The sequence below is a fragment of the Eucyclogobius newberryi genome, unplaced genomic scaffold, assembly GCF_026437365.1.
Source record: "Eucyclogobius newberryi isolate DKJ021-1_F unplaced genomic scaffold, fEucNew1.0.hap1 SCAF_15, whole genome shotgun sequence".
NCBI classification, from domain to species: domain Eukaryota; kingdom Metazoa; phylum Chordata; class Actinopteri; order Gobiiformes; family Gobiidae; genus Eucyclogobius; species Eucyclogobius newberryi.
Window position 1 is genome coordinate 20,850,218 of NW_027315779.1, and position 12,713 is coordinate 20,862,930.

The window sequence follows — 12,713 nt, forward strand, 5'->3', positions numbered from 1 at the left end:
CTTTATTTGAACTGTTTTAAGCTGGGGCCGCCGCGCGCGATGTTGTGATGGTTAATGTGCAGTGGGCGTCGTCGCGTGTTAAAGGGGCGGGGTCAGCGTGGGGTCTTGTCTGGGTCTTTGGTCTGGGTGTAAATATGAATAAAATAACTTAAGTGTTATGTTTTGGTGTGATGTATTTGGCATTAAGTAAATACAAAGTAAAGTCCATGTGGGACAATAAAGGATTATCTTATCTTAATATTGCTTAATTGCTGCATTCATTAATTGGAGTTTAAATTTTGTAATAGTATTTTGTATTGTATTCTACAGTTGTTAAATATGGTCTGGTGTTTAATGCTGCTAATATGATGTATTATTTTGATTTGTTGTGTAAAATCTTTTCATATTCTACTTTTGATACTGCTAAGTTGATTGCTTTATAGTGATTCAAGTTGACTTTTATGCTAGTTTTTGTAACATTGTTATTTTACACTGTGACTGAACCTAAACCTCTGGATTCGAATCCGGACTTGAACCTGAACGTGGGTTTAGGTATGCATCCCTATATTTAACAAATACTTTTTCTCATTAATCAATTACATGGTTTCCATCCCTCTTATTTTCACAGTATAGTGTATAGCATTCTTTAAAGCAGTGGTCCTCAAACTACGGCCCACGGGCCACATCCGGCCCGCTGGGCCTTTCAATCTGGCCCGCCAAGCTTGTCCAATTTATATTAAAAATTAAAAAAACAAAAACAAAAAAATCATTTTTTTTTTGTTTTGTTTTTTTCGTAGGCTTTATTAGACAGTAGATGGAATGAGAAAGAAAGGAAGGGGAATGATAAGAGAGAAAGGAGGACATGCAGCAAATGTCGCAGTCGGGATTCAAACTCACGATACTGTGGCTGGCCGTTCATTTTACCTTTCGCCTGTAATGCCCACATTTCCCCAAGAGATGGCACTCTTCCCTCTAAGCTGCGCCTGCGCAGCTGCGCACTGCTCGCACATAGTGCACTGCTCGCACATAGTGCACTGCTCGCACATAGTGCACTGCTCACACTTAGTGCACTGTTCCACATAGTGCACTGCTCACACTTAGTGCACTGTTCCACATAGTGCACTGCTCGCACTTAGTACACTGTTCCACATAGTGCACTGCTCGCACATAGTGCATTGCTCGCACTTAGTGCACTGTTCCACATAGTGCACTGCTCGCACTTCTGCTCGCACTTAGTGCACTGTTCCACATAGTGCACTGCTCGCACTTCTGCTCGCACTTAGTGCACTGTTCCACATAGTGCACTGCTCGCACTTAGTGCACTGTTCCACATAGTGCACTGCTCGCACTTCTGCTCGCACTTAGTGCACTGTTCCACATAGTGCACTGCTCGCACATAGTGCACTGCTCGCACTTAGTGCGCGCATAAGAAAATCTATGGCGCGCAGAAAATAAAATTTACCACAAACGGCCACCGGGGCCAATCAAGCAGGAAGCGCAAGTGTTTGACACACTGAAGAAGACTCTTGTGGACAGTAGAAGACAGTAGATAATTAATCATTATTTAATGCATTTGGAAAACAATTTGTACATTGAGCCTCGCATTTGGTGCTTTGTTACAAGTTACAGGTCAAATCTTGCGTGTAATTTATAGTAATTCATTAGTTCACACAAACACACCATATTTTCCTGGCCCGGCCCCTCGGCCAAATTTTAGAACCCAATGTGGCCCTCGAGTCAAAGAGTTTGGGGACCACTGCTTTAAAGTATATTAAATTTAACTATTTAAAAAAATGAGTTCAATTTACAATTTTATGATTAAAACAATAAATTATTTATATATATATATATATATATATATATATATATATATATATATATATATATATATAAAGGTCGAAGGTCGTTTTTACCATAAAGTGGACAAATTTGAAGGTCCAAATTGTCCTGAACTTTTACTATTTTTTAGATGTAATTTTTAAGGTTGGGGATTAGGACTCATTCTGTCTCTAAAGTCAATGTTTTTAGTGTTTGGTGTTCATAACATTTTAAATGTCCATTCAAGTACATCTTGTAGTCATACGATTTCCTACCAGGCGGCGCAGACTTTGATCATCTCCTTCTCCTCCTCACCACTGCCAAGCCTGGTTTACTGTGCAGCTGATTGTTCTGGCAGGCAGAGCTCTCCAGAATGTGACCTCATAAAAGGGCGCAGAGTGAATGTAATGAACTCCCAGCCCATTACACCAATCTGAGCACATTCGACATGTCTTCAGGGAGTCACAGATAAAAGACAGTCAGGAGGGTGTAGTGGTGGGACAGGAAGATGCAGGAGATTGACATAGTGGTGATCCCTCCACCATTGTTGCCTCAAGCCCTGTGTGTCCAGTAATAGTCTGCAGAGAGTATCAACTTTAAAGGGACGCAGTATGCGAGATTTACTTTAAAAATCATGGTTCTCCCTCTTTACCAGGAGTTGTATTTTGAGTTATTTATGCATGTTTTAATAATCCTGTATGGAAACGTGAATGGATTTTAACAGGAAGTTAATGGATCCAGTGGATCAATATTGAAATAAGCATTTATCTTCTTGACTAATTTGTTGGATATTGATTTTCATTACAAAACTCTTTAGCAAAATTATCTTTGCCACAAACAGGGCAAAAATACTAAACATGTTCTATTCATAGGCTGACTAATTGTTAATTTTTCCTCCGTGCAGTTCATTATTCTCTGCTATCTCTCCTCTTCTAAGTTCTACTCAATGATCAATTGCTCATTGTAAACAGTGGCTTTTCTGTTGTGACACATTAGGAAACAAGTCTACAATTCTCTGTGTATGAGAGACTCAGTGTGTGTATATCTCTATGTCTGGTTATTTGCATTAGGTTTGTGTTTTGTTTGAGTATTTCATACATTATGCATGTTGGTTGTACAGCCATCTGCATCAGCTGACTGATCTAGGTCTAGCAGAATGATGGGCTCTATTGATGTCTACTGCTCTGAGCATTGCAGCAGCTTTTTAAAAAAATGATCTTATCCGTAATTAGTGTCAGTAACAATTTTCATGTAACATTGACAATGAATGGACTAACATCCTTTTTTTGATGTACCCTACTTTTCCCCCATATTCAGTAATCCTGAGCCCCTTCGGCCTAAATGGAACACTAACTGGTCAGTCGTTCAAGATGTCAGACCCTCCCACCAAGAGGCTGATCGAGGAATGGAACCAGTTTTATCCCATCAGCCCCAGTGCCAAGGGGGGTGTCTCAGAAGACAAGATGGAGGACATGGACTGGGAAAATGACTGTTTAGCGTCTGTGGAAGTCCTTGTTGGTCAGTGTTTTTCTACTTGAGGTTGAGACGGTCCTGAACTCTCCTGCTGATGGTTCTTCTGATGTGAACAGGTGGTGTGCGGATGGTGTACCCGGCCTGTCTGGTGCTCGTGCCTCAGTCAGACATCCCTGTTATTGCCCCTGTGGGGTCCTCCCCCTGCACTGCCGTCTACACGGGTGGCCACCAAGTGCCTGCTTCCCAGAGAGAGCCTGCTATGTCTTTGGTCACGCTTACCCCTCCCACCTCTCCGGAAGAGACGACACCAGGTATTCAAATAATGTTTAAATACTTTAACACAAAATTACATATAGTTTATATTCATGTGAAATGAACTGTGGTAATCCCCCCCCCTTTTCAGTGGAATCTTTCACAGCTCAAAAGTGGGTCAAAATGACTTCATCGACAGATACTTTCAGTGTGAACAGAACAAACCATCATGGAGGCAAGATTCCTCGTCGGCTATCACACCAGGTTGTGAAAAGAGTTTGGCAAGAATGCAATATCAATCGAGCACAGAACAAGTAAGTCACTGCCAGGTCAGAGTATTGAGTGCTGATCGAATCTAAAACATATGCGTGTGCGTGCGTATGTGTGTGTATGTATGTGTGTGTATGTATGTTTGTGTATGTATGTCTGTGTATGTATGTTTGTGTATGTATGTCTGTGTATGTATGCATATATATGTGCTAATGTTGTAGGGGTTCTTATAACATTCTCAATCAGTTTTTTTCCTGTAGATTTTCATCATTAGTGAATCTGACACATTGGGAGCACCCCACAGTCTGTTGCCCCTTGACGAAGCACAGTGTCAGCTGTAGTTAGCTTTAGTTAGCCATTGTAATTCTGCTTCAAGCAGGCCATAAAATCACCCTTAGCACACAACTCTTAATTATTCTAATGAAACACAGAAAACATGTAATAGGGGTTTTAATACAGTTTTTCACTTTTTAAAATAATGAATGCTCACAGAAAAATGTTTTGTGACACTGACCTCACGGTTATGTTCAAATCCTCCCCAACTTCATTGTTTCTTCTACTTCTCCTCTTCAGGCGGAAATACTCAGCTGCCACCAACGGTACCTGTGAGGAGGAGCTGGCTGAAAAACTGGGAGTCTGGGATTTTGTGGAGCCTTCAAAAAGGTCGCACTGCAGCTGTTCTAGGTGAGTCACTCAATATGGAGACTAGAATTAGTGTGTGCGCAGCTAATCCTTCTATGTGTGCCCTCATATTTCAACATTAAAAAGAGCAGTCGACAGAGATTTGCCACTGAGCAGCAAAGTCAGCAAAATAAGACTTGCTTTTCTTCTAGGCTTTGACAAGCATTTTATTCTTTATATTTTTTATAACTTATATCTTTAACAATTTGAGAGGTGACAAGATTGTTAATCATTATAATGTATTATTATTAATTTATTCATGTAAAACAAGGACAGTGCACAGATTACATTAATCCCCAAGCGTGAAAAGATGCTCTGTACCAGATTTAGCTAATAGCTAATTTCCACCTGTAGTCCTTGGGCAGATTTAACATAAGAAAAATGTTAATGTTGATCAAAATTGAACACCCCTATTTACACATTATTTGCCCTCCACACAAACATGATATAGATAAACAATAAATTAACAGCAATTTTCCTAAAATTCATATTTCATCATCAATAATAGGCTCACTTCCTAAAATACAATTGTACATTTCATAAATCATTATTTGCAATACCTAATAAAATACAGTTATACAATTCCTAATTCATCATTTACCAACTAATGCTACGAAATTCATCTTTAACGTGAAGTACTAAAATACACAATACATACTAAATTCATTATCATCAATTTCCTTATTATCATCATGTTCTTAAATATTCACAGAGTCCTGAAATTAATTAACAGCACAAATTCATTAGGGAAACTACAGTTCCTCTACAACATTTACAACTCAATCACCAGGATCAGGATGTATAGTCAAATAAAAAGTGCAAACAGAATTTAAAAATATACAAAATTCAATTCAAATCTACTGGGTTTTGTGTTTTCTATAATGATTTGAAGCATATTATTTTCATATTGTTACAAAATCACTCATTCAAGGAACTATTAGCAGAGCATAAAGAATCTGCTCTCTAAACGTATTAAGCTGAATGTATACAAGAGCCTGTTGGGGAACCCCTAACAGCATCTCAGGATAAGAAGAATAACTTTGGACTATAACAAGACCTAAGTGGATTGGCCTTGTCAGCTGGAGTATGTTAATTTGTTGGAAGCTTACCAACACTTGCACAACACAGAAATGGCTAGTTGTACATTGCCTACTATGGTCCTCTGTGAGCTTTCTCTACGCTGTCGTACACTGATGCATGTTACATCTAGCATAATGAAAACACACATTAGAGATTAAGTGTTCACAGCCCAAAAACAGCCCTGGATAAATTAATCATGCTTATTATTATTTGTGAATTCACTGGTTGTCATTGTCCCTTTGCAGACACAAATTGGTGAAGCAGCGAACAGGCAGCACCCCGGGTCTACAACCGTTGCCTGGCCAACCTTTACAAACTCCCACGAAGCACAAAGCAGGGGGAGACAAGCCAGAGAAAGGCGACAAGCAGCAGAAAAGGGCGCAGACACCTTTTCATCATCGCAGTTTGACCTGTGAAGAGACATCGATAGAGAGTGAGGCCACTGCCAACCAGAGGCTTGCTCTCCGGAGCCAGGAAGGAGGGAGATTCACAAATATTCGCTCTGCAGATGTGTCCAGCATTCAAAAAGCCCCTCAGCGTCACAGTGGGCCATCGGAACAGGCCAACTCTCCGCCACCCCCACCCCTGAGCCCCCATCCCTGTGAACAAAGTGAGGAGAACGGAGAGGGGATGAAGAACCCCTCAACCCCCAACAGTCAACACTTCTATCAGCCGCCAACAGAACCCTGCCGTGTGGGAGGGAAAAGTAGCAGTGAGGAGGCAGGCGGTCCCGAAGGCCACAGTCAGCACTTCCAGCACCACATGCCCTCGGGTGTCCCTGCATACTTGGACCCGCCTGAACCTACATTGTATGCGGGCTCAGCAGTAAACCTGGAGGTAGACAGTCCCCATGCTCCATGGAGGTTCTTTAACCTGCCTCGTAAGAAAGACTTTGAGCTACCAACACTTCTTCTGCCGGGAGACAAGCTAAGGGACGAAGCGTCTTCTTCATTGGACTGCTTAGTGTCAGTCACAGAGTAAGTGGCAAATGCACATTGTTACACACTGTATGTTCTATTAAATTATCCAGTTGTAATTGTGAAAAGCATGTTTTGCACCTTCAGAGTGTTGTGCAGACCACTTAGTTGCACTTACAATTTTAATCTCCTCCCATGTGGCCTTTTGGCACCATAGAGCACAAGGCATGCACCGGCACTGTGCTAGTAATGACCCCTGATTGTGGCTATCAACAGGCAGTCTTCTTCAGGTTTAGGTTTAAATTAGTCAAATGCGAGCTAATGTCTAGTTGTGATTGAAAATAATCCCCTGGCTGTTGCGTTGATGAATTGAGCCGACTAAATTAGCATGACATTTTTGTCGACATAATCTAAACACAATTATTTATATATTATAGACTAAAACAAAATAAAAAATGTTTTTGTCAAAATTAACAGCTGTGACAACATTTGTTTCTTTCAGACTGTGGTAGAAACAACATTCTTCAAAAACAAATTTGATGACGTGCTGTTGCATATTCATAAATATAGTGATATTCTTGTCTCTTTCAGAGTGATGTCTACATCTAAACATCCACTGAAGGTATCAGATGAGCGGGTCCAGATGTATAGGGCCAGGAGAAATCAGTACTTATCTGCTGCCATCAGTGATGGAGACCATGAGCCAGAGGTGGACCCCTATGCGTTTGAGGAGGGAGACGTTAAGTTCACCTTTTCCAACAAGAAAGATAAAGCTGGAGGAGAGCGAGAGCCGGGCAAGAAGCATAAGGTAGAAAAAACATTTTAAAAGTCACTTTTAAATGATAGGGTATCTGAGTAAACTGAAGCCACTTGCAGTTTGAAATTGTGTCTTTAATCATATTGAATTTCAGCTAATAGAAAACAATTTAGGACAGTTTGCATGAAAGGCTTGTGTATGAGTAGAGAAAATAGGCCATCCTCAGCTCTGCGACTCTAAAACTAATGATGTAAGCATTCTCTACATGAATCTACTTTCACGTGTAAAGTTTATTTGAGCCCAGTTGTTAGGTAACCAAGAGAAAACTTATATTTAGCCTGTTTTTTTTCCTTTAGGTTGTTGTTTCCTTTCATCTGGCTCAGTGCTCCTTGCCTCTTTTACAATGTGTTTCTCTGCCCTGCCTTTGCCTGTGGGGCTGCTGTGCGGCTGCTGGCTCTGTTTCCAGACAATAGCCACCTGTTAGCAATGGATTGTCCCCAGCGTGGAAAGAGATGTGTGTTCATTCACTGGCTGTAACTTTGCAGCTGGCTTCACAGGGGCAGGAGCCTAACCACTGTAACAAACCTGGTTCAGTGAACCATTAAGCTTCAAAAGGAACATTTTGTTAGTCTGGGGATGTCTGTAGTGTGAGCCTTTGGTCTGTGTGGGAATTTAAGTGTGAGTCAAACTCCCAGCAGAGCAGAGCTTTGTTTCCAGGCTGTGTGCAGTCAACCTTTCCTTTTGCTGTCTTCTGTATGTTGTGGCGCATGGTAGAGAAGTATACGCATGTTATTGTGCATGCATGGTGCATTAATTAGATGTATTTGAATCCAAATGTGTCTGCTGTAGCTTAAATGCACCATTGAATTGCTGACATGATGGCATCATAAGACTTTGTTTGTATAGATAAAATGCATAGAAACTTAAAATGACTACCGGTACTATGATTTAGTTTGATTCTGTCTCTGAAGCTTTGAGATATTATTCTCTATTTTATGTTTTTGAGTTTTTACACTTAACATTTTCACCCAAAGCCTGGAGCTGAGACACCATTAGCACCTATAGATCGTGGCCTTCTAGAGGATTCGGTGCAGTGCTGTGGATTTCTCCTTTAAGGGAGACAGATAAAGGCCTGCATAACAAGCCTTGGAGCGTAATGAAATCAATGGCTAGAACATAACATTCCTATTCTCTAGCTCAAACTGCTCAAAGTCAGCACACAATGTACACAATCCCATCATAAGAGCACACAGTCTCTCCGATACACAACATACTTGCACAGTGGCCGGCCCTCCCAGATATTGATGTCTAGGTGGGAGTCGGTGAGGCCATTTCTTGGATCATGATTTCACTTGGAAATTTCATTTCCCACCACACAGACAGTATCTGTATTTTCTCTTGTTTCACCCACACTGCCTCTGAATGCCTTTACATGCGAAAACTAATTTTAAATATAGCCATTTTCCACAAGATCTGTTGAAAGGAAAGGAAGATGACAAATAAAATAAATACAGCATTCAGCATTTTTTCTGATTTTTAATATAAAACACTGAGTGAATTCTTTACTGTGGTCTCTCAAATGCTTTTTCATTCGACAGGGGGAAGACGGCGGAGCGGGTCTATCTGATGGTAAGTCTATATTTCAGATGAACAAACAATTGCGTACAAACATACACAATAACAGCAACAGCGATGTTCTAACATAAATGTTCATCTACAGTAAAACTTAAGCTGATCTTTTCGCTCACAGATGCTCTGAAGGGAGCGGCTAACAACCGAGTGGCTCCTACAAGTCTTTTCCTCGAGACGGATCTGGTTGTGTCCATCAATGATCTGGATAACCTTTTCAACTCAGATGAAGATGATCAAGCTGTAAGTTGATGACTATGCAATATATGTAAAATGTAATGCGTATGCTTAAGCAGCCCATTTATTTTTTCTATTTTTCTATGTGTCCACAGCCTGGTTCCAGAAGACCAGTAAATGGAGCTGATGAGAAATTTGGGAGTAAGGAGTGTAAACCATCTCTGGACCCTGTATCCTGTATAAGTATGTGTCTCTGTCTTCAACAGAGTTCACAACTGGCAGATATGTTTAGTTTGTGATGAGAGTGAGATCCGATACATGGATTATATTTAAACCCTCCCTTTAGACTTTCTCCAGTCAAAGTAAATGTAGTATCTTATTTTTGCCACCTAGTGGTAAAATAGACACAATACAGACAGTTTGCCTTTATAACTCTCTTGTAAATGAAAACAATTGACAAATCCTTTCAGGGCTAACTATAAATAATATGCTATAGTCTATTCAATTAAGTCCAATTCCTAAAGCCTAAGTATCCATCCACCTCCCTCTGATGTGTCTGTGTTGTCGCAGGTTCTGCAGATCTGCATCAGATGTTTCCCACACCTCCCTCACTGGAGCAGCACATTATGGGCTACTCACCCATGAATATGTGCAGTAAAGACTATGGCAGCATGGAGACCAACCCAGGCATGACCACTTTAGATGGCCTGTCTTCTTTGGGAGGACATTTCAAGATTGAAGTAGAGGAGAGCTTCTGTAGCCCTAAGCCATCTGAGATCAAGGTGAGCCAGTTCTATCTGTTTCAATTGTCAAATGTAGAATAAAGCTCAGCAAATACAATTTATAAATACAAATGATGTGCTTTTTGTGCAGGACTACTCGTTTATATACAAGCCCGAGCTGTGCCAGGCCTTTGTGGGCTGCTCCATGTTCGCTCCTCTGAAGACACTGCCGAGCCAATGTTTACCTCCCATCAAACTACCAGACGAGTGTGTTTACAGACCCAGCTGGACCATGGGCAGAGAGATGCCGGTCATGACTTTCATCAACAAAGACAGGTACTTAACTAATCACCACCTTAAATGCATCCTTAGTTTAATTGTCAGTCTTAAAGGATACTCTTATGACTTTGTTGAAATGTGGGCTTAACAAAAAACAAACAAAGGAATGGATGAGTGTTATTAGATTTCAGCTGCCTTACTATGGAAGACTATGCAGAAAGAATAGCAATATGCGCTTAGGTACAGTTGGCAAATATCCAGAAGCAGCTTGTCTGGGCTGCAGCCTCTTGCAGCCTGTCCTCGCTCAGTTTGAGTGCTGCACTGGGACTCCCTCCTAATGGCCCTCTGTGAGCAGTGGTTCCCCACATAACTGCCAGGGACATTATGTGCTCTCTCCACCTTTCTCTACCTCCTATATTTCCAGTCCACTTGCACTCTCTCTCCCTCCCTTACAGTGTTTTAACACACTGTTGCCTGCCAACACAAAAATAAACCTTACCTCATGTTGATGCTGTTTCCACATCGTTCTTACATCTGTAATTGTTGCATTTTTCAACTCCCTATGCAACCCTTTATTAGTCTGGGAATTGCATGAATGATTCTACTAATCTAGCTATAAATATCAAATGTACTTGCTTGATAACTGATGTGTTAATGTGTTATTTTTCTTTATTTCCCTTTCAGCAATATCCCAAGTGTGGGCAGCATGATGGAGCAGGAATACACTCCTCAGACACACACCCCTTTCATGTCCAACAGCGCCCCTCCGAGTAACAGCGGTGCCGGGATCCTGCCATCACCAGCCACCCCACGCTTCTCGGCCCCCACCCCAAGAACACCACGCACTCCCCGGACACCCCGAGGACCTCCCAGCGTCCAGGGCTCGTTGAAATATGAGAACTTTGACCTGTACTCTCCCGCCTCCACGCCCTCCACCTGCCGCCCTCTGAACTCAGTCGAACCAGCGACAGTGCCCCCCATCCCCGAAGCCCACAGCCTCTATGTCACCCTCATCCTCTCCGAGTCGGTCATGAATCTTTTCAAAGACTGTAACTTTGATAGTTGCTGCATTTGTGTCTGTAACATGAATATCAAAGGGGCAGATGTAGGGGTCTATTTGAGTGACCCGGTAGGCGAGGCTCAGGAAACATGCACTTGTGGGTTCAGCGCCATGGTCAATCGGAGATACGGCAACGATTCTGGCCTTTTTCTGGAGGATGAATTGGATATCATTGGACGGGGGTCTGATGCTAGTCGAGAAGCAGAAAAAAGGTTTGAAGAGCTACGGTTGTCTTCACTCGAGGGAAATGGTGTGGCGAGAGGAGAGCGCGTCCCGGATGAGCTGGTTAGCCTTGTGCAGGAACTATGCACTAACCCCTTTTCACCCATCTCAATCCTGGAGGATGACATCACAACACGGGGCTTAACCAGGACGTCCTGTCAGAGAGTGGAGGAGAGAGACTGCCGCGGAGACTGTTACATGGCCTTAGAACGCGGAAGGCAATTTATGGACAATATGTCGGGGGGCAAGGTGGATGAGGCACTAGTCAAGGGTACATGTTTGCATCATTGGGCCAAGCAAAATGGTAAGAAAGTCCTTCAAATAACGATGTATTATTGATACAAGAAAAAATTTAATTTTTTTATTTTTATTCCCCAGTTGTAGATGTGAATTCGTTATGCTCTCAGGATGTGCTGAGGGTACTGATGTCGCTACATCCTGTTCTTCAAGATGCAATCCAGAAGAAGAGGACGATGCGGTCATGGGGTGTCCAAGGCCCTCTCACCTGGCAGCAGTTTCACAAGATGGCTGGGAGAGGGTCCTATGGTAATGCACCCTAGAACATAAAAAGAAAGTCGATGTATAAATTCTATTGTTGAGTTGTAGCCCCACAGGACGTACAATTGTGACATGCTAGTAGGGGTGGGCAGCTGGTGTTGTCTAAACCCTGTAGGAAACAACTGTCAGATCATTGTGACCTCACACTGTAATGCCCAGTGGAGGTGGATCTGACTGATTGGTTCAGTTTCTCTTCTGACCTGCTCCTGCTCTTGTCTTTTATCTCCTACAGGTACTGACGAGTCTCCCGAGCCTCTGCCCATCCCCACCTTCTTAGTTGGCTACGAGTATGACTTTGTGGTCCTGTCTCCGTTCTGCCTGCCCTACTGGGAGAAGCTGTTACTTGACCCTTTTGGTTCCCAGAGGGACATTGGGTACCTGGTTGTTTGTCCTGACAATGAGGCTCTGCTCAGTGGTGCCAAAAGCTTTTTCAGAGACCTCACTGCTGTTTATGAGGTACAGTCTTCAGACATAAGGCCTGTAAATCTAATCTTAATTAAGTCCATGTTAAAAACAAATATTAATAATTTTTGTTTTCTCCTCGTTAGTCTTGCCGGCTGGGCCAGCACCGACCCATTTCAAAAGGTTACGCAGATGGAATTGTTGTAGTTGGTGGCACAGCAGCTAAAAATCATTCAGGCCAGCCAGTAAGTGACTGGTTCCTCAAGGGCGCCAGCAGCAACAGTGATGCCTTCATCAAGCTTAAACTCTATGCACAAGTCTGTCGCCATGACCTTGGTATGAGCCATCTTCATTCTTAGTACTTTTTCTTAGCAATGATTTTTTTGTTAGTTTTTATTTTTTACATGAAGCTTAATTTTAGTTTACCAATTTTATTT

At 42.0% G+C, this 12,713-nt stretch overlaps 1 protein-coding gene across 1 annotated transcript in view; it reads left to right on the forward strand.

Annotated features, from left to right (window-relative positions):
• The window catches only part of med13a (mediator complex subunit 13a), a 49,498-nt gene that overhangs the window by 31,966 nt on the left and 4,819 nt on the right, over positions 1-12,713 (forward strand). The window contains exons 5-19 of the mRNA XM_072446689.1: positions 3,115-3,315; positions 3,387-3,581; positions 3,674-3,836; positions 4,366-4,476; positions 5,799-6,530; positions 7,062-7,278; positions 8,826-8,856; positions 8,978-9,099; positions 9,189-9,276; positions 9,604-9,815; positions 9,907-10,091; positions 10,719-11,620; positions 11,695-11,862; positions 12,107-12,330; positions 12,423-12,612. Coding sequence (XP_072302790.1) covers positions 3,115-3,315; positions 3,387-3,581; positions 3,674-3,836; positions 4,366-4,476; positions 5,799-6,530; positions 7,062-7,278; positions 8,826-8,856; positions 8,978-9,099; positions 9,189-9,276; positions 9,604-9,815; positions 9,907-10,091; positions 10,719-11,620; positions 11,695-11,862; positions 12,107-12,330; positions 12,423-12,612 — 3,741 coding nt within the window. The remainder of the gene's footprint in view (positions 1-3,114; positions 3,316-3,386; positions 3,582-3,673; positions 3,837-4,365; positions 4,477-5,798; positions 6,531-7,061; positions 7,279-8,825; positions 8,857-8,977; positions 9,100-9,188; positions 9,277-9,603; positions 9,816-9,906; positions 10,092-10,718; positions 11,621-11,694; positions 11,863-12,106; positions 12,331-12,422; positions 12,613-12,713) is intronic.